Here is a 25,221-nt window from a genome sequence, read left to right on the forward strand (position 1 = left end):
CTAAATCACTGTTGTTTAAGACCATTCTAGAGTCTTGGAGAACAGTCATTGCTTCCCTTTTAGGAAATATTTAACAGCATTTATCATGCCTCCTCTCACTCTTCCTTCAATGAAACAGTGAATACAAAGTCACAAAATGGTTACTTTAATCTTCCTTTTGCAGACTCACAAAAATTCCTGTTAGGCTTCATTGAGCCTTTCTGACCAGAGCTCATCTCTCTGCCTGGATCCAAACATGCTATTGCAGCTGATCCGCGCTGAGAAGAGTATAAACATTATTTTACTTACCATACATATGGGAACCCAGTTTATACATTCCAGTAACATGACTGATTTTTGTTAATATCAGTCAAAAAACGTTGAATCATTTTAGCGCTCAGTTTTCCTTGCATCCTAATATTGTTTGAGATGATAGAACTTTTAGTTAGCTTATGACAGCCCTCCTGGAGTTATGATGTTGATTATTCCTAGATAACATCAGTTCTTTGTACTGTCTTTTATATTTTATTATTAAATATTATGACATAATATGCTATATTTTGTTAAATTTTAAAACATATGTATTATGTAGCATAATGTTATTCATTATAATACAATATGTTACTGTTATATGTTATTTCCTATTATTTCTCCAGTTTGTAAAGACTGTGCCATAAATAGTCTAAATTCATGATTCAAAAAACACCTATGAAATGTAGCTCCAGGTCCAGCATTTCCTTATTTATTAAACACACTACAAAATTGCCCAAAACAGAAGGCTCAGGCAAAATAAGGACAGTAACATTAGTTAAACACATTGCGTCACTACCTGATGATGCTGTTATGCATCATTTTTACTAATGAGAGGATATTATACAGCATGAGTCAGACTGTCACTGATTTACAAATTAGCTATATAAACAGAACTGAGAAGTGTGTTCAATAGCTCAAGAGTGAAACTGAGGCAGACAACCTTAGATGAGGATGAAGAGCCTTTCACTTCTCCTGCTGCTGTATGTGGCCATCTCTTCTGCTTTTCCTGTGGCTCCAGAAGCAAAAGATGAAGGAAAAACCCTACAGCTTGTAGAGGTAAATATTTTTCAGTGCATTTCTAAGTGAAACATAAGGTAGTCTGAGAGACAAATATAATTGCAAATCTTTTCAAAGAATATGGCTTGAAATTAAAGATGTACCACTTTGCAGAGGTTTCAAGAGAAAGCTTTTCCTATCAATCTAGAAAACATGTGAAAATTATGTGGAATGTATTCACCCAAAAGTCATCTTAATATTGTATAACTTCTCTTTTGATATTGTCGGTAAAGTAATAACAAAACTATCAAAGCATGAGTTCCAGCAGCAAGGCTCTGTGGCTGTGCAGAAATAGTCAAACTCAGCAACAATTTACATTTCAGAATGTGCTTTGACATTTATGACTGGTGTCAGTAAGGTAAGTGAGGAAACATGCTTGAAGCCGGCATGTATTTCAATGTTTTCCTGAATGGATCTTCTATGAAATACTTTGGAAAAAAGGGACACCTATGAGAAATAGAACACTTGTATAGACACAACACTATTTGTTGGAGACACAATTGTTGAAATTTAGTAGGAAGACCTGAGTTCCTAATACCATATTTCATAGCTAAAAATAAATGGCATGATTTGCCAAGTGCTGACTCTCTAGTAGCAGTCACTTGCTTTGTTGGGAGCTCCAGCTGTGTGGAGTCTCACTGCCAATCTCTGTTTCCTTGAATGAGACCAGTTATAAGCTTTCTTATAAATTTCACCATTAGGGTAATTGGGCACCAAAAATAATGTGGAATTAATTATTAATAGTAAGTATTAGATTTTAAAGACATTTCTTTATATATTTCATCAGTGAAACAAAAAAATCAGAAAACTGTATGAAAACTGTAAGTTATATCTGACTCTTCACACCAGTTCCTGGAGAAAACAGGATATTCTTTCTCCTGGTAAACACAGGGGATGTCGATGTGGAAATAGTTCAAGATTACTTAGAAAATTTAAGTGTGATTGAAGACAGTACTGATATGCCACAATGCTCTTCTTTTTTTAAACTCTGGTTCAGAGTTATCTACAGAATTTCTACAATCTTCAGAGGGATCACCAGCCTCATTTAAGAAACAAGGATGAAAATCCCCTTGTTGCAAAGCTCAAGGAAATGCAAGAATTCTTTGGACTACAAGTGACCGGGAAACCTGATCTTGAGACATTGGACATGATGAAAAAACCCAGATGTGGTATACCTGATATAGAGCAATATGTGTTCACAGCAGGGAATCCCAAATGGAAAAGAAATAATCTGACATACAGGTAACTTTTCCTAATCTGGTTCAAAAAGTCATAAATCTAGCATCTCAACTTCGGGGGGTGGGGGGTGAAGTAAGTATATTATGCCATATATGGACATCCAGAGTGATTAACTGATTCCTGGAAGAAGACAGGCACTCTAGAATATGGTATCTAAAATTAAGTAATTATTAATTTTCATTCATAAATGATATGTCTAAGACTTCTGATTTTTGCACAAGTTATTATTTTTCAGCTAAAATGCTGTATTCTTAAAAATACATAATGTGTTGTGTTTGCTTTGAAGGATTTTGAATTACACCCCAAAGATGAGACGAGCTGATGTAGAAGAAGCAATCCGAAAAGCTCTCAGTGTCTGGAGCAACGTAACACCATTGACATTCGAAAAGGTTGAGGACAAAGAAGCAGATATAATGATCTCTTTTGCTTATAGAGGTAACATTGATATCTTTTTTGTATTAAACAGCAACCTGCAATCATAGAAACATTTTAGGATTCTAACTGATTTTTTCCCTCTTCATTTTAGACCACCGAGACAACTCTCCTTTTGATGGCCCCAATGGGCAGCTGGCTCATGCTTTCCAGCCTGGCGAAGGTATTGGTGGAGATGTGCATCTTGATGAGGAGGAAACCTGGACAAAAGATGGAAGAGGTAAGGACTTTGTAACTGGATCCATTTATATAGTTTTACCTCGTACAATCTTAGTTCATGAGCCTGATTACAGGTAAAAAGTGAGAAAAAGTGGCAGAACTTGTCCTTTTAAATTGCTTTGCTCTTTTTTTTTGTTTTGGTTTGGTTTGGTTTTTTTGCCATTGTAGGAAACAATTTGCAGAAAAGAGATTTTTAGGTCATAGTGGTTTATAATGGCAACTAAGCACTTAAAAATATATTTTTTGTTCAGATGAAACTTAAAACTTGGATAGAGGAATATCTGGTGGTAAACTTCTCAAGTCAAATCCTTTATCTTTCTTAATTTACCAGTTCAAAGTTTGGTGCTAACTAGTGTGTTTGAGTATCACCAAAACTGTTATCTCAGTGTTTGTTTGAAAGATTTTTCTGTTAGATCACTGAATCTCCACTCATCGTTGACGTGATCCTTGATCTGAGCAGTTTACGTGATAGCAGGAGCAACAGGATTTGCCTTTAATACACAAGGACACTAGAGAAAGATCACTGAGATCACAATTAAGGCTGGATGTTCTTTAAGCACTCGTATAGCTCTTCTGTTACAATGTTTTTGAGTTCTGATGTTGATAGCATTATTTACAGCCTCTCTTATAGTGTATTTTGGGAGGATGCATAAGTGTTTCCCATTTAGTCAACTGTGCTGAATGCTGAAACAGATTTTACCTTGTTTCCTATGATTTTTATCCTACAGGCTACAATTTGTTCATTGTTATTGCCCATGAGCTTGGCCATTCACTGGGTCTGTCTCATTCAAATGATCCTGGAGCACTGATGTATCCAACTTACTCCTACACCGACCCCAATGAATTCCTCCTTCCTCAGGATGACATTGATGGCATTCAAGCCATCTATGGTAAGAAAAAAAATTATTTAATATTTCTACTTGGGAGCCTGGTAAACAATAATATTAATATATTTAAAATATGCTTATTCCACCAAAATTGGAAGTTTAACTGTTGCTGAACAATGGATAGCAAAAGATGGAAAATTTGTGGAAGCTGGCTTCAGCTGAAGTCCAGTTCTGCAAAAAAATTCATTTTGGAAAAGATGAACACATCCAGTTTTATCAACATTAAAAGCCTGCTTTTAGTGACAGACCGTTAGTTTAAAACAACATGCCTTCTTATTCTCTGTAAAGAGGGTTCTTGGTGTCCTCAGAGATCTTCTGAATGCTGTCTTTATATTTGTCCATACTAAAAGATAAAATATTCTTCCTATAGGACAGTCCAATGCTGCTGTACAGCCAACAGGACCCATAACTCCACAGGCTTGTGACCCAAATTTGACATTTGATGCTATCACTACCCTACGTGGAGAAATAATATTCTTCAAGGGCAGGTAACAACAATAAGAACATATATTATCTTTTTAAAATAATCAGTAGTTTAGGAAAAGATTGTAATCCATGGGGTAAAACTATCCTTTTGGAATGTAGTGCAAAGAGTAGCACTAGAACACCACCATGTATTTACACAAGCAAGAGTTCTCAAATCATTAATCCCAAGAGCCCTAGCTGACAAGAGCGGTGAAGGAGATGAGGGCTTGTAGGTTGTTTTCCAACTATTCTGCTGCTGTGGCCACTGCTGCAACAGACTTTATCTCTGAAGTTGATTCAACTGATAGCAAAGCAAGAGCATCCTTTAGCAACATGTCCACGGGTCCCACACTGTAACCTTTCTGCTATTCCTTAATACAAGAGCAGGGGCAGAACTGAAAGCACTGTTATGTAGAAAGATGTCTGTTAGGTGGTCACTGAAGCCAACTCTTAGCCTGCTTGTCCTACAGAGAAACAGAAGAGCTTATACTCATCTTGCCTGATTTTTAGCATGTAACTGGGGTGCTAAAGTTATGAGTGCAGTCACTCTAGTTTTCCTTGACATTCAGTGGAGGGGGATATTCACACCCAGGTACCCATCTCCCCCCTCTTATTCTCCAGGAGCTATAATAGTTATGTTGCACTTATGATAGGAGTAGAAATATTTTATTACATAAATTTTGTTTAAACCAGATATATGCTGCGCAAACATCCTGCGAGGACAGAGACAGAGCTCAATTTTATCTCACTGTTCTGGCCAAAGTTACCATCAGGAATTCAAGCTGCTTATGAAAACATCGAGAAGGATGAAGTTTTACTTTTTAAAGGTAATGGAATCTGAAATTCTCTGCTTTTTCTGACCAGTTACTCCCTGCTCCTTTGCAAACTATACAATTACAGAAGTCAAAGTGTTTTTTTAAGGAAGATTAGTGAAACAGAGAATCTTACAAGTCTGCAAATAATTAAACCAGAGGATCATAGAGTTATACTGCTGTAAGGGATCTCCAGCAGTCATAATCCTGAAAACTTCCCCTCTGTTATAGTCAATGCTCTGAAAAACAAGACATGAAAATAGTTTCCCTTCTTCAGGTCTAGTTCTCTTCAGGTAACAGCATTTCACTTTATACAGAAGGATTTTTGGTGAATTCAACTGGCAAATACAGCCATTTGCACACTACTGTTACCAATATGCTGATGTCAGTTACTGATATACTGATACTGATATGTATTTTGTGATATTTTGGGGGAAGAAAAATTGGTGGCAAAGCATACTGTGAGAGGAAAATTGTTCACAAAAAAAAAAAAAATCAATCCTTTCCTTTAGAGGTTTCAAATACACTTTAAATGTCTCAGATAACTTCATTATGCACATATTACAGTACATGTTATATTACCTTATATAAATATGTTCATTGCATCTAAAATTACCAAAGTATTTTGATTAGACATATGCCCTTCTTAATAGTTTAATTTAATGCACAGTCTAGTTTTCAAAATATTATATGGCTCTATAATCAAATAGCATATTACAGGAATTTAATAAACTCAACATCCCAATCCAATGTCTGTGGATTAGCTCATCAACCTCCAGCCCTCCCCACTTTGTTACCCTGACAAATACTTCATATTCATTTGAATAAAATCTGGGAAAAGTACTATCCATAGACCCTATGATTCTAATGTTTTATTCATAAAAACAAAAGACATTTCCACTGTCCTCATGATATAGTCCAGTGAAAGAATTAGAACCATTTTCTAAAGTAATGAAATGAAACAAATAATACTGATATCTAAGATACATCGTTTGCTACCCATCTAAATCACAATTAAATGCTGTTTCTAAATAGCAAAACCAAATTAAATGTGCTTATATTTTTCAGAGGATAAATACTGGGTTCTCAGGGGATATGACATTGCACCTGGCTATCCTAAACCAATCTATCGTTTGGGGTTCCCAAAAACTGTTAAAAGAGTTAATGCAGCTTACACTGATGAAACCACAGGAAAAACATACTTCTTTACAGCTGACAGATACTGGAGGTAAGATTTAATGTTCATTTATTAGAAGACATATTTTCACTTGTCCCTGAGGACTGATGTGTTACTATAAATTTCAAGTGCAATGATGTTTAAACCATGTATATTCAAGAAATTTAAACAGGATTCTCTGGAAGTTTAAAAATTTTAAGCATTTGCTAGGAAATGATGACTTCTCTATAGGATGTTTTTGCCATTTATTAGATTCCAGTAGCAGCAATGTAATTGCAACTGAATGAAACACCTGCCCAATAAAAGAATTATTTTCTAGTAAATTATTCTCTTTTTCTCCAGAACAGTACTGCTTTTCTGTGCAATGTTTTGATAGTGTCCACTTTTCATTCACATTTCAAACAAAATGAACTGATAATAGAGAGTGGTGTAATTTAATTTCTCTGTGGACAAGCTATAAATATTCTCCAATTGTACAGTTAGTTGTATTTATAATTCAAGTGTAGCTCACGACAAATTTCAGAGAGTAATTTTGTTTAAGAAGTAGATGGCTGATACTAATACAAGTATGTTTCAGGACTGTGCTGTTGTCTTTTACTCCCAAGTTTTAGCTTTTGCTTTTATACAGAACTGGATATCCAGTGCCTCAAAATAGAAACTCATTTTATGTGCAAGTGATGGCTGAGGCTCTGGACAGTCCAGAAATGCATTAATAAATTCCTGGGCTGCATTCCCAAGGTCCTGGAAAGCCTTGTTATAAACTTTACCAAAGACAGGATTTTCAAATCTGAAGACACTCATAGTGTGACAACCTTAATACTTAATAGGAAGAAACAAAAAGCTACTTTAGCTAATCTTTATAAGACTTCTTTGTAACAGTAGAGCTGCATATGTGTATGAATTTGCTTTGGACTTTCAAAATATTGTCTGCTTCCTCACAAATTGTAATGATGTTTCTTGTGTTAAGATATGATGAAAACAAAAAATCCATGGATCATGGTTATCCCAGGAAAATAGTCTCCCACTTTGGAAAAATTGGCAGAGTTGATGCAGCTTTCCAGAAAGATGGTAAGTAAAACATACCCTTAATCTGTGTTTACTTGAATATTTGGGCTTCTGTAGATAGAATCATTTGTTTTCAAAAAAATGTTATTAACCTTAATGAGATGGAAATTGAAAATAGCAAGTACACATAGGCTGTTTATGTTGGGCTTTTTTCCAAAATACTCAAAATTGGAATATGAATACTTAGTTATTGAAATATGAAATATAATGGGATTCAATTTTCTTTCTAGGCTATGTCTACTTCTTCCATGGAACAACTCAGTTCCAGTTTGATCCTCGTGCCAAACGGATTGTCGGACAAAAGAAGAGCATCAGCTGGTTTAATTGTTAATTGCAATGTTATTTCATATGCACGCTGTATGTTTTTATGTGCTGAATTTTTCAGCATTTCATGGCTATCAGGTCAGAATGGATTTCTGCCCAAATTCTGTGGGAGTACAGTCATAATAATTATTTATTGTAAAACTAACGCATGTATATAATTTATCACAAATTCACCTGCTACATTAAAGTTTCCTAAGAAATTATGTTTGTCATATCATTGTGTCCTTGATGTTTTATTTGCACTGATTCTCAAGAGCCAAGTCTAGCTTTCAAACACTAAAAATATATTCTGGCATGAAATATCAGCTCTTTTTCCCAAAGCCAGAGAAAGGAGCAGACAGCTGGCTATGAGCTCCATCACCCCACATGAGCCCTGGTGAAAATCTTATGGGTAACTAGGCCAGTTGGGGCTCATTAGTATCAGCCTACTAATCACACTTCCACTTTCTGTTCCTCTTTCCTCAGGTTCCACTCTTAGCCTTCCCTTGAGGGTCTATGTGTTTGCAAGTGTCAACAGGGTTTTTTTCTCATGTTTTTTGGGTTTCGGAACTGGGTTTAAACCTGGAAATGTAGATTAGAAGAGGCCCCTGAGATCACTGAAACCAGTCCCTTGCTATCACAGGTAGCCACATCATATAATGCACAAATAAACCTCTTTGCTCAAGGCTCTTTCAAGTGCTTACTACTCTAGTAGTTAGTAAATCCCTCCTAATTTCAGTGGGTTAAAGGATGAATAAGTTTGTTTAAAAAATGAAAATGCTTGGCCAAAAATATTTCTGATACAAAAAGTTCATGAAAAAGACAGCTTGACTTCCAGTTTAACTGCAATGTTTTCAAACATTCTCAATTAAAATGGTGTTTGAAGGGTTATCCATTTTCTCTTTAGTCTTTGTAGCTCAGCTGATAATATTAGAAGCCATATGACCATAACCATGTATTATCTCATACAAATTCTGTATTGTTCGACATACTTCAGAGGAAGATTTCAGGTTACTGTAATAGAAGTAATTGCATTTTGAGAAAAGAATGCATAACTTTATAAAAACATATCCATTCAAATTTTTTCATTACTTATCTGTCTATATTAGAAGCCTATTAAATTGTATCCTTCATAAATAAAGAACAGACTTGGTAGTTCTTACCTTTATTAACTTCAGGAGTAAAAATTAGTCTAAATACTATTCAAAGATAAGAAATTGTATAATTGAAAATTAACTTGAATATATTCTATTCTTTATAAAACCTAAAAAAAATTTGTAAAATAATAAAAATAAAATTAAACTTTAATGAAGAAGTTAATTTATGTGAATCCTTTTCTCTCAAGGTGATTTAGGTACCAGTTCTTTAACTCAAAATCTTAGTAGCAATGCTATTTCATATTTTCTTGTGTAACCCAGTGCTACTGAACTACTAATGACAATCAAACCAAAAATTGTTTCAGAAGTATATAAATCTAAATTGATTATGTTGCTTTAGTAGAGATGGTCTACAAACATAGCACAAAGTTTATGGGGAAAGATAATATTTCTTACTAGACCAATTATATGTTAAAAAATCAAAATTAGGGGCACACATTCCCTTCAGATATTAAGTAGAACCAGAAGATCTCAAGGAAGTTCCAGAATAGCTCCTGAAATTTAGAGCAGAACACTAATCCCTCTCTAGAAGAAAAAAGTAGTGGGTACTCATGAGGCAGAGAAAATGTTAAATGGCAGACAAGGGATAAGGAGGTGGTTTTGATTTAGAGGAAAGAGAGAGATAAAGGTTAATTTACAAACCATAGAAGATTATGTTAAAGAGTGGTTGAAGTTTGTAATGGCATATTTTTAGTCCATGCCTTTTGGTATCCTGTGAAGTTCTGAATTTTAGTTGCCAGGCACATTTTCTTGAAATTTGTTTTCCCTTGAGCAGGAAGACCAAGGGCTCAAAATTAAGCGATTTCTTTGTGAGAAATATTCCCCGTACTTATGTGAGTATTTCCTTTGCCTGAGTGAGCTTGGCAATTGCTTCATTCCAGTCACACCATTCACTAGGAGGAGGGCATGTCCGGTGCCAGCAGCTCTCTCCTGCCTGCAGGCACAAGCAATGCTTTCAGTAATTTGGAATCTAAGTGTTGTTTCCAGCTCAGTCCACACAATCACCTGCCATTTTCTTACTCCCTTTTAATACGTTTACAGTCCTATTTGCTCATTACTGTACTATGGTAGAGTACCGTACCACGCCCTAGTGTTTGGTTACTGGTTTTGTGTGTAGTCATAGCCCATACTGTTATTAACTGAGACAGATTTGCTCACGTAGGAATCCAATTGCCTAAACATGTGTTTAGTGCATTTGAGGTGCTGTTGGGTACCCAAGTCACCCATGGAGGTATGAAACAAGACTTCTGGGAGGCCATCACGTCCCAAAGTCCCACAGAGCTTACACTGTCTCTAGGCACCTATGTTTGGGTGGTTGAATCCTGCCCTCACAGGCTGCAGTCTTTGCTAAAGATTTGCCAAGGGTAAAGCACCTTATTTGAACTGTTCACCATTGTCCCATGTTTTTCATGCAAACTGAGTAATGATTCAGCTTTGTTGACTCTAGGATTGAGTCTGCAAAGCAGTGGCTCAACTCAGCTGCCTGAACAGATATCTAGTGCCATTAAAGTGCCTGAAAGTTTCCAGCTGGACTCGAACTACCAGTCTGAAAGCCATATATCCCCTCTACCTCCTGGGTCACAGCCACCAGGCCTGTGTCAATGTCTCGGGTTCACAAATCACTATTTAGGCAGCTTAACTGCAGCCTTAGTGTTTTCATGCGATCTCAGGCTTAGGCTCTTTCTCATCCCACTCAGTGGGTTGCAAGGGAGGTGAACCTTTTATCCCCTGAAGATGCAAGTCCCGCCCAGTGGAGGCACAAATTGAATGAGCCGTGGTAAAGACTCAGTGGAACAATGTAAAAGAGTTTTATTGACATCTACGAGCTAGGCATCAACAACTGGCAACTGTGCGGATAACGGGTAAAACACTTGCCACACACAACAACTGACACAAGGTACTTGTGGCTCTTCAACAGTCTCTGACACCACCCCATGAGACAAAAACAGGGTATTTATGGCCTTTCAACAGTCTCTGACAGGCTCGCATCATAATCATCAGTGTTGGTCAAAAAATTTACTGAGTTCTGGAGAGGTGCACAAATCATCCTAAGTTTACCTCCTACATGTGGTCAGATGAAAAGCTCTCTAGATGACATTTGACCATATTGATTAGATTTCTGTAGATTTGTAGATTTTCTGCTTGCAGCCCAGAAAGCCAGCCGTGTTCTGGGTTGCATAAAAGAAGTGTGACCAGCAGGTCAAGGGAGGTGATCCTGCCCCTCTACTCCACTCTTGTGAGACCCCACCTGGAGTGCTGCATCCAGCTCTGGGGGCCCCAGTACAGGAGAGACATGGAGCTGTTGGAGAGAGTCCAGAGGAGGGCCACAAAGCTGGTCAGAGGGCTGGAGCACCTCTGCTATGAGGACAGGCTGAAAGAGTTGGGATTGTTCAGCCTGGAGAAAAGGCAGCTCCGGGGAGATCTAATTGCAGCCTTCCAGTACCTGAAGGGGCCTACAGGAAAGATGGAGAGGGACTGTTTGTGAGGGAGTGTAGTGACAGGACAAGGGGTAATGGGTTTAAGCTGAAGAAGGGTCGATTTAGATTAGATGTTAGAAAGAAATTCTTTACTGTTATAAAGTGGTGAAGTACTGGAACAGGTTGCCCAGAAAGGTTGTGGAGGCCCCATCCCTGGAAGTGTTCAAGGCCAGGTTGGATGAGGCTTTGGGCAACGTGATCTAGTGGAGGGTGTCCCTGCCCATGGCAGGGGGATTGGAACTAGATGGTCTTTAAGGTCTCTTCCAACCCTAACCATTCTATGATTCCATGATTCTATGATTCCATGATTCTATGATTCTGTTGATATAATGCAAGCTTAGACAGTTAACTCATGTGCAGACATCCACATTGTGAACACTTGGGAAAGCTGAATCCCTGCTGGTATTGTGTTAAGATCACCGTGATGCAGCAGTATAGCAGATTCCTGTGATGTTCTGTGTAGCGTCACTTGGTACTACCAACGTGATGAGGATAGGCAGTGACCTTTCTCGATTAAAACATAGGTCACATTACTGCAGTCTGGATAGAATGGATAGGATGAGAAAAGAAGTCACGAGGTAGATCAACATCCACCAACTCTAACCAATGTCAAAGATAAGTGTTAGGAAACCATAACCAGCAACTGCTTATACAACTTCTTCTTTTCCCAGACCTCAAGGCCAGCTATAGATGTATTTGTGAAACATTGCTTCCGAAAAAAATGTGTTCAAGTCTCTCTCCCATAGGCAGTGGGAACTCGCTGCTATGTTGTGTAGGTGATCAAGTTGCAAAACCCTAAAAGTTCTTTGAGCGACATAGGCCACCATCAGCTGTCACTCAAATGTCTTCTGAGCAAACATGAATGTAGCTTGAGCTGCTAGCTGAAACCAGAAATGTAGTCTAAATTAGTTTAAGCTTCTCTACATTCAATAAAGACAGAGAGCACTTAAAGAGGCCAGTTCATCCTATTCTAAGATAGACGGTTGAATCACTCTCCAGACATATGTATTTCTCTATTTTCTATAGAATACTTAACTAATAAATGTATAAAGTTAGGTGTAACTAATCTTAACCTAGCTGCTCTCATTGTCTCTATCCTTCATCTGCTACACAGCAGACAACTGTGGGGATCTGATGGCCAACCACAGTGGAGAAAAAAGATAACCATTTCTCCCAGTTCCTGTCAAATCTGTTCATAACGCTGCCTTGGGTTTTTTTACAAAATTAAATTTGTATCACCCAAGACATGTTTTCCAAAAATGTGTTCTAATGCCATAGGAAAGTATGTTTGGTGCAAAAGCCACTGAAGAGGGGTTTGTCTTTTGTGACCTATGCCATGTATATAGTCAGATGATAGCACCATGGTCATTCCTTCTAGCTTTAAAACCTTTGAGACAAACAAATATATCTATTTAAAAACATAAGAGAAATCTCAAAAAAGAAAGTCTGTACTTCTGAATAAACACAATATCAGTTCAGTCAAGCTCTCCATCTGAGAAAATTTGTTGTCACAGTTTGTATCTCAGTTACAGAACTGAATGGGATCCAGGCCTCACAGGTCTCTTACCTTACAATACAAAGATAATAAAAAAAATTAAGGGAAGGGTTTGTTGGTTGGTTGCTTGCTTGCTTAGTTGGTTGGTTGGTTGGTTGGTTGGTTGGTTTTATGGTAGCTCGGAAATGCCATTTACAAATAAGTTTAACTAAGAAGGCTACATTGTGAAATTTGGGCTAGAAAATTCGTCATTAATGCCTCCAGCTGGAGAAAAGTTCGCTGCAAAAAAGTCAAAAACACGGAAGCAAGGATTTCCTGAAAACGCCGCAGTCCCACGTGAGGGTATTTCTTAAAGCTGTTTTGTAAAAGTTGAGTGCGTGTTGTCAGAGCTCCTCTGAGGTGCCGAACACCTTCAGCTCCCATTGCTGCCGTGGAAGAGGAAGGTGCTTGGCCAGCACAGGGTGAAATCCCATAATTTGTCACAGCTTGTGTGACTTTTGAAACTTCCTTTATTCCGAATTACTTAAGACAGGAACTAATCATATCCCCTGTGGCTAATGTGGTTAAACTGAAGAAACGTTTCATGACGAAATGCCAGATAGATAGATGCTAGATAGATACATAGGTAGATAGATAGATAGATGATTGATAGCTAGATAGAAAGATAACATCAATGCAGACAGAGATATTAGACCATTAACATCCTTTAGGCTGGATTTATAGAGTAAAATCTTTTTCATTTATGTATATCTTGGATTCCACCAGTGTAATTTAAAGGAAACACACTTTTTCAAAGAGTTGCAGGGAAATGGTGGGGAGTGATTTGGGGTTTTCATCCACTTTCCAAAACACCCAGTCTCACTTTATGGATCGATTTAAAAAGAAAACTTTCTGCTTACAGTAATTTCTCCCAAAGTTTTAATTTTTTTGGATGGGATTCTGGTGCATGACTCCCATTTTCCAGGCTGAGAATGGTTAAAAGTCCCTGTACATTTGGTGGCCCCATTTCACACAGCTGAGTTGGGACAACTTAAAAGGTTTTGCATTTGTCTGCCATTTCATCTGGCATGAAATTGCTCAGGTTCACTAAAATTCAGTGTAAAATAACTAAAATTGAGTGCCAGTTTTGAAATGGTAGCCAAGTAGCTTAGGAGTATTCAAATACTAAGTGACTTCAGATGTCTGCAAAATCAGATGGGCTTAATTAAGTTTTGTGTCAGCCAGCACAGTGTTATAGGATGTGTGGAGGTAATCAGAGCATGATAAACTCTGAGTCAGTCTACAGCCGACTCTACAAATCACCCCATAACTGTACAAACTGGAGAGAGAGGATACACACGGAGCAGAAAGCAGACTGTTCTCTTACCAGGACAGAGACAAGAGTAAGAATGAAGGATCTTTCCCTTTTGCTTTTAACGTGTGTAGCTGTTTCTAACGCTCTTCCCATCTACCCAGAGAAAGACAACAATGAAGAAGATGCAAAGCTTGTACAGGTAACTACATTGTCCATATCTCAGACCTACTGAGCCCCTTCCTTTTAGATATAATCTGCATGTTCCAGCTACACAGCAGTTTGCTGTCTTTCTGAGACAATGCTATTACACAGAATTTCATTGCCCAGACTTTACTAAAGTAGGATAAATGTGTACAAACTTGAAATGTCAAGTGAATAAGAGTCAGGGACAATGTGGTCTGTTTCTGTTTAGCTACAATGCTCAGGAAAACATCTGTTGTTCTCCAAAATCATAGGCAGATAGTTTTGCAAGCAAAGCACACAAACAATATCAGTACTAAGTTATTTATTTAAGAAACAGATCAAAATGTGAAATATGTTTGCTTTATTTTTTCTGTAGGACTATTTAAATAAATTCTATGCTGTTGAGCCAGATCCAAATCAACTTGGATGGAAAGCAAATGCTGAATCCACAGCTGAAAAACTTCAGAAAATGCAACAATTTTTTGGTTTGAAAGTGACTGGAAAACCAGACTCTGAGACATTAGAAATTATGAAGAAACCCAGGTGTGGAGTTCCTGATGTGGGTCTCTATGGTGTTACTCTGCCAGGATGGAAAAAAACCAAACTGACATATAGGTAGTATTTCAATAATTACTTTTTGAGTTTAAATTTTGGTTTTGTGGATATCCATATTAGTTATATTTAAATATAATTTCTATAGCAATTATTTCCAGTCAGGAATACAGAAATGTTTCTCTTTCCCCAGCTGCTAGCTATGTGTATTCCTGTGAGGAATTTCTGAGAGTCAAGCTGGGTATCTTACATTTTTTGAGTCAGCTATCGTATTTTGCCTGTTATGTATCACTCCTGACAAATATTCTGTGAGCCAAACAGAAATATCAATTGCACCCTTTACAAGCCCCCTTATCTTCAAAGTTTGCTAAGACTGACAGTTTAGTAGTCACAGAAACCTGAGGAGACAATTTTCCTCATGTTCAAGAGACCACCTCCTGGCTAAGGGTCATTTTAAGAAAAACTGATACCATGTACACAATTATTGTTATGAAAAAGACATGTTGGACAGTTATCACATTCCTCAAACTCACCGAGTCCAAGATGGATCTTGGGAGCTATTGGATTACAGGTTAAATTTTTTCTACGTTTCTGATCATCATTTTAACATTAGAAAAATTATTTCTGCAAACACTAAGTATTATTACTTGAACCCTCATAACTGTAGAATTGTGAACCACACACCAGATATGAGCAAAGAGGACGTGGATAAAGCCATCCAGAAGGCATTTGAAGTGTGGAGCACTGTCACCCCACTGATTTTCACCCGTATTTATGAGGGTATAGCAGATGTGATGATTGCTTTTCGGACCAAAGGTAATACTTTGACTGCATGGTAAGATTAATTCAAAGATTTTCTAATAGTCATGACATAAATTCAGTGTTGTTTCAACATCATTTATTTAGCTCATGGACATTGCCCTCGTTATTTTGATGGCCCCCTTGGTGTCCTCGCTCATGCCTTTCCACCTGGCAAAGGTTTTGGTGGTGATGTGCACTTCGATGAGGATGAAGATTGGACCACAGGCTCAGCTGGTAGGTGAAAAAGGGTTTCTGAAGTGTTATGCAGATGGGTAAATTCCTTTCTGATTTTATTTAGGTGAAGGAATACATTGAGAGGAAGCACAGCACTAACAACAAGAGCAGTCTGAGGATATTATAGGCCTTCCTCCAACTGGAATAGTTACAGTGATGCTGATGCAAAACCAGCCTGATCAACTCTAGATCGTATTTAGCACTGACAAATGTACCAATGGCACAACTCTTTTCAGATATCCACGATACAGACATGGACCACTCTTCCCTGGGGTTTGGTAGGGACTGTCCCCACCACAGCTTCACCAACAGTGGTAAAAACTTTATGACTCTTTTTCCCCTCTCGGTGCATGTGCTGGCACAAGCCTGGTGCTAGCACACACTGCAGAGGAAGCACATCATGCCTTGCAGCAGCCCCCAGAAGAGATCCCCACCACCTAAAAAAACATTACAGCCACCAGTGATAATGAAGAGTCTTCACTAATAATACCAAGATAGGTCTGACTAGAGGCTGTTATATCTTTACTCTGAATTCAGGCTAGGATGGGCTTATACATGAAAGTGTTTTCCAAGCAGCCAGGAACATGCTGTTCAGAGGAACATTGAGTGCTCAATCCTCTAGCCAGGACCCATCTGCTCCCTCAACGCCTAGGCTGGCCGTACAGCACACACTGCCTCTGACAGATCTGTCAGTACATGGGCATGTTACCCCATTGTGCTTTAGACCCTTTTCTTACCAGTTTTTGGAATGGAAAACTTGCAGAGGTTAACTGCAGTAGGAGAATCGAAGCCACGCTGCAGGAAAAGCATGGAGCTAATAAACAGGAAGGTGCTGTAAGGGCACTGCATGAGGAGGGGAGATGTAGATTTATTGTGGTGGAAAAAAATGAAGGATGAGGGGTGGACATGTCATGCTGATAAAATGTAATGTTTCCCCCACACTGGGACTGAATGGGTCAACCCCAGTTTTGCTGCTGTTCCTCAACAGCATGCGCCAGTGGCCAGGCATTGCAGAACTCATTGGAGAGCTCAGAGGGCTCGTGAGAGGGGAGGACTGGAAATATGTGTGGAAAAACTGACGCTTTGTTTTTCTGAGAAATGGAAATTTTGGCTTCAGCCAGCCTTTCTTGGGCAATCAATGACCAGTCCTCTGCTCTGTGACAGACTTGTGATCTTCACTAAGTCTGTTGATATTCCTGGCTCTTGGTCTGCAGGGCAGATGATCATTCTTCCCTAATTCAGAAAGGTGTGTTGCTTGAGGGGATGCGTGTTGAAGGAAATCTCATTTTTATCTATTTACTGTGTTAACATATTTCACTGGGAATAAGCATGCAGGAGCATAATATTTAACACCAATATTTTATTTGACAAGGCTATAAAGAACCCATACACTCAAAAGTCCTAATGATAAAAAGTTAAATCATTCTACTAACATTATGTTTTTCCTTGTCTATTAACCTCATTGTTCTTTCTCAGATTTGTAGGAGGGAGGGTGACACAGAGTGACACTTTGATACCTCAAGTGAGCATGGACCACATCGTCTTATCCTTGCCCTGGAGAGCTGTTAGTTTGATCTGACTCACTATCTAATCTGCTCTAGCTCAGCCAGGAAACCCTGCCAGGACATTCCTCAGAGCTGCACCCACACTCACCCCCAGACATCTACTCATGCCACACGCATACTTTCAGTAGCTAACAGAAAGAACAGCATGAAAGAGGGCCAAAAGTCCCTCCCTTCTATTGGTGGAATAACATAACCTTATCCTACACAAAATATAAGTTTACTTATATGCATACACTTGTGAATTTCAATATATTGTATGAAAACCATGACTGAGCAATAGCCCTGCTGTGTGCACAATGTATCAACCATTTGCAGACCAAAATTAGACTGATTTCTTCTCTCTATCCATTTTTTAAGGATTCAACTTGTTCCTTGTTGCTGCTCATGAATTTGGCCATGCCCTAGGTCTCTCCCATTCTAATGACCAGAGGGCATTGATGTTCCCCAATTATGCCTACATCAGCCCCAGTGAATTTCCCCTCTCTCCAGATGATATAAGTGGCATTCAGTCCATTTATGGTGAGTAAAATCCATGGCTTAGAAAAAGAATTAAACAGGAGATAAATAATGTTACAAAGTTTCACTATAAAAATTATTGTATTCTCATAATGTAAAAAATGCATTTATATGTGAAAATCTTAATGTTTCTACAAATTTGTTGTATCTTTTCTAAAATGTCCCGTTAGGATCTCAACCAAATGCCCCAGATAAAAGGCCAGCCACCCCTACCTCACCTAAAACCTGTGGCTCCCAGATGTCTTTCGATGCAATAACTACGCTCCGACAAGAAGTCATTTTTCTAAAGGGCAGGTAAATATTGATATGACATTTGTCTCTGTGAGGTTTAATTTTTCATGATTTCTACAAAGACTGAATATTTTAGGGGTTCACATGATTATGATTTGGGATTTATAATGAGACAAATGGATAGATTTCTGTTCATGGAAACAAAACTGTTAGCAGATATGAGTTATATTAATATTTTTCAGGATCCTCTGAAAAAAACATGCTTCATTTTTTTTCCGGAAAACAGTTTAGTCCCAATAAAACTTTATTCGCGAACGTATAGATGGCCACACCAAACAGTGACATGAATGAATGCTGCAACCATTTCCTAAGAAATTAGTATTTTCTACCATATAGTTGGACCAATCTCTCCTCCAGTCACCTATGCAAGCCCAAAGTCATCTGGGTATACATAGAATAACTTACAGTCAGGTTCATCTGGGACACTATAACTCTCTCATTATATGGTACAAGAACAACCAGCAGTTTTCAGCTACTTGTAAATGATACCATTAATCAATCAGTGCCAGTGAGAAGGGATAACTACAGAAAGAAGCCAGAATAAAGCAAGCCTCAGTTCCCATCAAGGGGAGTGTTTTCTTTTCTGACACATCAACCCAGGTAGCTCCACTGACAAGAAAGAGCTTGTAAGTCACAACGTTGTTCACATTCTTGTGCATATATAAAAATGTCTGTGGTTTCTTATTTACTACAAAAGCTGTTTCATATTTAAATCAGGCACTTATGGCGAGTCTATCCTGATAACTCAGAAGTTGAACTTGAATTAATTTCTACCTTCTGGCCAATGCTGCCATCTGGTATTCAAGCTGCATATGAGAACATGAAAGATCAGATCCTATTTTTCAAAGGTGAAGTATGAGATGTTCTTCAAATTTTTCTTACCTTTAATTTTGTGGGAAGATGAGAGGAAGGAAGGGTAGCTATATGTGCATAAAATTAACTTCTCAAATAAATAAATAAAAAAAAACTTAGGATATTTCATCTAATTTTCCTACAACCTACACTGAGGGAGTGCATTTTTTCTTTTAGTGTCGCAAAATCACTGGTGAAAGTAAATTATATTTTTTTAACAGGCAGTAAATTCTGGGTTATCAGCGGATATCAGGTGTTGCTTGGTTATCCAAAGAATATCAACACACTGGGCTTCCCTAAAGGTGTCAAGAAAATTGATGCAGCTGTTTGTAATAAAAATACAGGGAAGACAGACTTTTTCATAGGTGACAAGTACTGGAGGTAAGAAAAATTGACAAATGTCTTCTTGATTGACTCCCATATAATCTGAATGCAATTGAAATCGTTCGTGTGATAAAACAGAAAGTAGACCTCTAGGTAACTATATGTAACTAGGTAATGATAATAATCCTACTTTTCAAATAAAGGTTTCTTTGTCTCCTGTACAGGGAGAAGAATATAACTTTGACTTTTGAGATCTTAAGGGTGTTCTGAAACAGGCATTCAGGATATGAACCCATTCTGGTGCATTATGCTTGGAAGATGAAAAAATTCCAGCATGTAGAGAATTTTTACAAATATGATAGACAAAAGTATCTCTAGAAAGTAAAGATATGAAAGCTAACCTATTTCAGAAGGCTGCTGGGATGGCTTGTGCAGGATTTCTCTGATTTCTGAAAAATCCTGGATTATTTTATCTCTTTTAGAGAGATAGAAGTGATAGTTCATTTTCCTTTCTTTGGCTGGTTAGCATTGGATTTGCAACATGCTTCTTTTAAATTCCGTTCCCAAGCTGTCATGAATGATTCCTGATATTCAAATACCAGACAAACAGAAGCAAAAAGTCAGCTTTGGGAAGGTGATAGAGTCCTCCTGTGTGCAAGGACAACTGCTGCAAAGGCCTTCTGCAGGCAACCAGGAGCATGCATGGGTCAAACAGACTTTATCGTGACTAATTGTGGGGCTCCTCAGTGCCACATACAGTGTCAGCTGGATTTTCAGCTGCATGTTGTTTCCTGTCCTTTGTTTTTGACAGTTTTGGAAAGAGTATTTACAATATCTTGCATTGGTATTTTACTGCCTTGGTCACAAGACGGCATGTAAGAAAACCACAGCATGGATTTTTTATCTAGTAACTCAGTCTCAAGTCCCTGTAAAAAGTATTTCTTGTATCCAAGGAGAAGTAAACAAAGGCTTGTTTGTTTGCTTGCTTTTTTCCTGAGAGGGTTCCTCAAATCTTCAAGAACCTTTTAGATCCTCCTTTCAGCCCCCAAATTCAGCCCCATCTTACAAATATTGGCCCGGGTCAGTTAAGAACAACCTGATTGTATTAGAAATAAGTCAGATTCCTTTCTTCCATCTAAATCCGTCAGCTGGTAGAGAACTATGTACACTATTATATCAAAGCCTAAGAGGAGTTTAAAATTCATGCAATAAATATGTGCTATAGTGGGAATCAACCCAGCCAGTTTCCATGCACTGCCTGTCACACTTCTATCATTAGAGGAGGTAAATCCCATCCCTGCTGTCAAAAATTTGGGTATTCCTTCAATTTGTCTCACTCCAGGTGTTTCTTTGGAGCTGTGTCTGCCTTTATCAGCAAACAAGTAGCCACCTCATGGAAAATGCGCCGGCCAGCATCCTGCAGACCTTTGTGCGAGTAGCTAGCTTTACTCTCTGTAACCCCAGTGAAATCAGTCAAACTATATACAGATGGTGGACACCTTTCAGCACCTGCTTAATTCTTTGCAGAATTGATGTCTAAACTCTGTAAAATTACAAGTCTCTCTTCATATGAATTAGGTTTGATGAAAACAACCAGTCCATGGAGAGGGGTTATCCTAGGCAGATAGCCGATGACTTTCCAGGAATTAGCCAGAATGTTGATGCTGTTTTCCAACAGAAAGGTAAATGAAATAAGCTTTAAAGTAAAATCAGTTTACTTGTAAAGAATATAAGTTCTGAAGTTATGATGAATGTCATTATTGCTGTATCCTGAAAAACAAAGAACTGAAGACAAGCTCTCCTGTGTGTACAAATATGATGCTCCCTGCTGTGTCAGAATGAAGCTATTTCTTGTATCCACAACATAATTCTTTACTTTTTTATTTCCAGGATTCTTCTACTTCTTCCATGGATCGAAGCAGTGGGAGTTCAACCCTACTACTAATAAAGTTATCCGCGAAATAACGAGTAACAGCTGGTTTAACTGTTAATACCATTAAGCTTTCTTACACACAGCAAATGTAAAAAAAGAAATCTGTCTAGATTTCTCAAAGATTGTTTACATATACATTGCTATACAGAAGAGGCAAGAGGACTGCTTTTCATGTATGCCTACTATTTTAATAAAAGAGCATGTCAGCTCTAATTGTATCACCAAAGGCTAAAAAAAAAAAAAAAAAGAAAAAAAAGGCATTTTTTCCCCCTGATTAAGTGCAAAATATCCAACATAATTTCATCTACAATCATGGACTGGTTTGGGTTGGAAGGGACCTTAAAGATCATCTAGTTCCAAGTCCCCTGCCATGGGCAGGGACACCCCTCTACTAGACCACATTGCCCAAAGCCCCATCCAGCCTGGCCTTGAACACTTCCAGGGAGGGGACATCCACAACCTCTCTGGGCAACCTGTTCCAGTGCCTCACCACCCTCACAGTAAATTGCTTCCTAACATCTAATCTAAATCTGCCCTCTTTCAGCTTAAAGCCATTACCCCTTGTCCTGTCACTCCATGCCCTTGTAAACAGTCCCTCACCAGCTTTCTTGTAGGCCTCCTTTAGGTACTGGAAGGCTGGTCTATGGTCTTCCCGTAGCTTTCTCTTCTCCAGGCTGAACAACCCCAACTCTCTCAGCCTGTCCTCATAGCAGAGGTGCTCCAGCCCTCTGATCATCTTTGTGGCCCTCCAATCCTCTTTGTGGCCCTCCTCTGGACTTGCTCCAACAGCTCCATGTCTTTCTCGTACTGGGGACCCCAGAGCTGGACGCAGTACTCCAGGTGGGGTCTCACAAGAGCAGAGTAGAGGGGCAGGATCATCTCTTTCGACCTGCTGGCCACACTTCTTTTGATGCAGCCCAGGACACAGTTGGCTTTCTGGGCTGCAAGTGCACACTGCCGGCTCACGTTGAGCTTCTCATTCACCAACGCCCCCAAGTCCTTCTCCTCAGGGCTGCTTCCAATCCATTCTCTGCCCAGCCTGTAGTTGTGCTTGGGATTGCACTGACCCATGTGCAGGACCTCGCACTTGACATCATTGAGCTTCATTCAGTTCATACAGGCCCACCTCTCCAGCCTGTCAAGGTCCCTCTGGATGGCATCCCTTCCCCCCAGTGTGTCAACCGCTCCACACAGCTTGGTGTCATCAGCAAACTTGCTGAGAGTGCACTCGATCCCATTGTCCATGTCGCCGACAAAGATGTTAAACAGTGCCGGTCCCAATACCAACCCCTAAGGAACGCCACTCATCACTGGTATCCACTTGGGCATTGAGCTGTTGACCACAACTCTTTGAGTGTGACCATCCTAGCCGCTATAACAGCAACACTTATAATCCAAGCCCCTGACAATACTCCCAATTTTATACTCCAGGTGGGTTTTCAAATATCTTTGGCAATAAACATTTTCAGATTGATGTCAATTTTCTGCTTCATCTGTTGAAGGCCTTTTACATTTCTGAGGTGTGAAAGACTTCATGTTAATACGCTAATATCCTTCCAACATACAATGTTTGTATTTTGCTTTTTTTCTGTCCAAACATCTTCAAGAGACAGGCTTTTCACTAATCACTTGTTGTTCTGTTCTCTCTCCTGTAGTCTTCTCCTGCTCTTCTTTGACTTTTGCAACCTTGTCCCTTTCACATCACATCATTAGTTTGCCACCAAAATCACTCTCCTGTCCCAGTGTCTAAACACATTATCTCACCCTGATTCGTCTTTCCAGTGTAACAGTTAGCATTTAATCAGCAGCCATTTTTCGTGAAGCTATGAATGACGTCCTTCACAAATCCACCCTGTCCTATTCAATAAATAGATTCATTTACTATGTCATGGAGCACAACCTTTGCTCTGCTATCACATAGTATGTGCTTCAGGTGCACATATATCTGAGATTTATTACATGCTGCCATCGCATCCAGAGCAAACTCCTCTCAAAATCAGGCAAAATCTATAAAGTCACAGCCATATCCTCTCCAAGTATTTCCTTTACATTTAATTCTAGAAACAGGCCAAGAACACACTACCAGATGGCTGGCCATACTGTGTGCATGCCTGGGCATATCTGAGAATATGGTCCCATTAGCATTGGCTTGTCCTCTTGGTCCCTAGTTCTCATATATCTGTCTGTTTTACACACCTGTTGTATGTTTGAGTAAAAACTTTCTTTTTGCTATGTACTTTTGCAGTACCAGATACAACAATGCAATGATCCCAACCTGAACCTTACCTACCTAACTTGATGTAAACAGCGAGAGCATCGTTATGTTGCTACTATTGCTATGAGAATCCTGCTGGCTTGGTTCCCACCAGGAAATTGAAGTAGAGTCTCATCTCTGTTCCACTCATCTAAAAAAATTAATCATGGTGAACACCATCATATTTCAGATCCCTAACAAAATTTAAAGTGGGGTGAAACCATAGACATTTGGGTGAGATTCATCTGACAACTTTAGCTTTCTGTCCATCTGTATACCTGATGTACATGAGTTAGGGAAGATCGCTGTACTGAAAGAAGAGGGAGAAGTTCTCCACGACTTTACTTCTCTCATCCAAAGACTGTGACAGGGCAAACCCGTATCTCCAGACCCTGGAGAAAACATCTCTTTGCAGAGGAAGGCTAGCCAACTAGCTTAGAGTAGCTAACTTTCAGACAGCTAAAGTATGGTGAAATTTAGTGTTCTTTGCTAGGTATTTTTTAGTTTTTATCTATCTGATCCAAAATAGAAGGACATCCTTTTTCTGCCCTCTTTGATGTTGGCAAGTTATGCCAAAAAAACAGCTTTTAATACCACCACAAACCAGTGATAAAGTTGTCTGAAGGCACCTGCTTGGATGGACACTACCTGCCCATGAAGTGACCATGAAATCCCATGAGACAAGAGCAGAACATGCTGGAGGCAGATGGGATGGAGATGATTCCTCACCTATTTCTGTATTTCCAGCCTGCTTAAACTCTTCTCCAGCACTCAATTCAATTAATGGCTGTGTAGAATGCACAGTTTAACAGCACAATCATAGAAGCTGCCAAGTTACACCCACGTGTTTATACTCAGAGGCAAGATTACTCTTTCACACACACTCTGCTCAGTGTGTAATACAATGGTAATTTGAGCTGCAACATCATTCAGTCATCAAGGAGATTAGTCAGCTCTTTGTAATACATGGGCAAGTTCCTCTATCTTCAAGTACATAAACAAACGTCATAATTGCTCTGTGTGCCCTTCTTTTCTCAGGTGAAACATAGTTTCATAACTTATATAAATCCCTTGTCTTGAGGAAAGTTAATCTTTAACAGTGAAATGCTGTTAATGATGTTTTCTGACTGGCAGCTTTGGCATTCTGTTTAACCAGCGTGGGGTGCGTGTTCACAGGTCACCTGCAAAAATAAAGCAAGCAATGAGTACTGCTTTTCCTTTCTTTGTGAAGAAGGCCTGAAAAGTCACTTGCAACACTAAAATATTTGACTTTTGGTTAGCGATAACAGCTTGGTCACTCAGTTTTCCCTCTTCACTTGTCATTTTTTTGGAGGAATAGGAACCAGAATAGGAGTGTCAAAGCAGAAATCCAGTGACTGACGGGTGCTTAGTGGTGGTCCTTTCCCTCCATCTCTGCCAGGAGCCTGGCTAACATGAGATTACGTTGTGCACCTCACCATATCCTCGCACAGTCTAGAGAGCTCCTAAAACCACCTCCTCAGCACTTTCTTAGGCCACCTATAGTTTCACATAATGCATGTCCGCATACTGCATTTAGGTTACCAGCTGAGTAATGCTGTGTCAACCCATGGGCTGACCAGTCGCTGTCCGCACAGCCCAGCCAAG

At 38.9% G+C, this 25,221-nt stretch overlaps 2 protein-coding genes across 2 annotated transcripts; both read left to right on the forward strand.

Annotated features, from left to right (window-relative positions):
- The first annotated feature begins 938 nt into the window (after positions 1-938).
- On the forward strand, positions 939-8,123 carry LOC104633768 (interstitial collagenase). The gene is made up of 10 exons (XM_010300074.2): positions 939-1,068; positions 2,066-2,310; positions 2,594-2,742; positions 2,834-2,959; positions 3,687-3,848; positions 4,216-4,333; positions 5,004-5,137; positions 6,191-6,350; positions 7,267-7,367; positions 7,595-8,123. The coding sequence occupies exons 1-10, from the start codon at positions 958-960 to the stop codon at positions 7,693-7,695; spliced, it is 1,407 nt and encodes a 468-aa protein (XP_010298376.1). The 5' UTR covers positions 939-957; the 3' UTR covers positions 7,696-8,123.
- Positions 8,124-14,133: 6,010 nt separating this feature from the next.
- On the forward strand, positions 14,134-21,639 carry LOC104633769 (matrix metalloproteinase-27). Its single transcript, XM_010300075.2, has 10 exons — positions 14,134-14,289; positions 14,650-14,888; positions 15,493-15,641; positions 15,732-15,860; positions 17,783-17,944; positions 18,112-18,235; positions 18,950-19,080; positions 19,306-19,465; positions 20,987-21,090; positions 21,299-21,639. The coding sequence occupies exons 1-10, from the start codon at positions 14,185-14,187 to the stop codon at positions 21,397-21,399; spliced, it is 1,404 nt and encodes a 467-aa protein (XP_010298377.2). The 5' UTR covers positions 14,134-14,184; the 3' UTR covers positions 21,400-21,639.
- The last annotated feature ends 3,582 nt before the right edge of the window (positions 21,640-25,221 follow it).

Source organism: Balearica regulorum, chromosome 1 (genome assembly GCF_011004875.1).
Source record: "Balearica regulorum gibbericeps isolate bBalReg1 chromosome 1, bBalReg1.pri, whole genome shotgun sequence".
NCBI lineage: Eukaryota > Metazoa > Chordata > Aves > Gruiformes > Gruidae > Balearica > Balearica regulorum.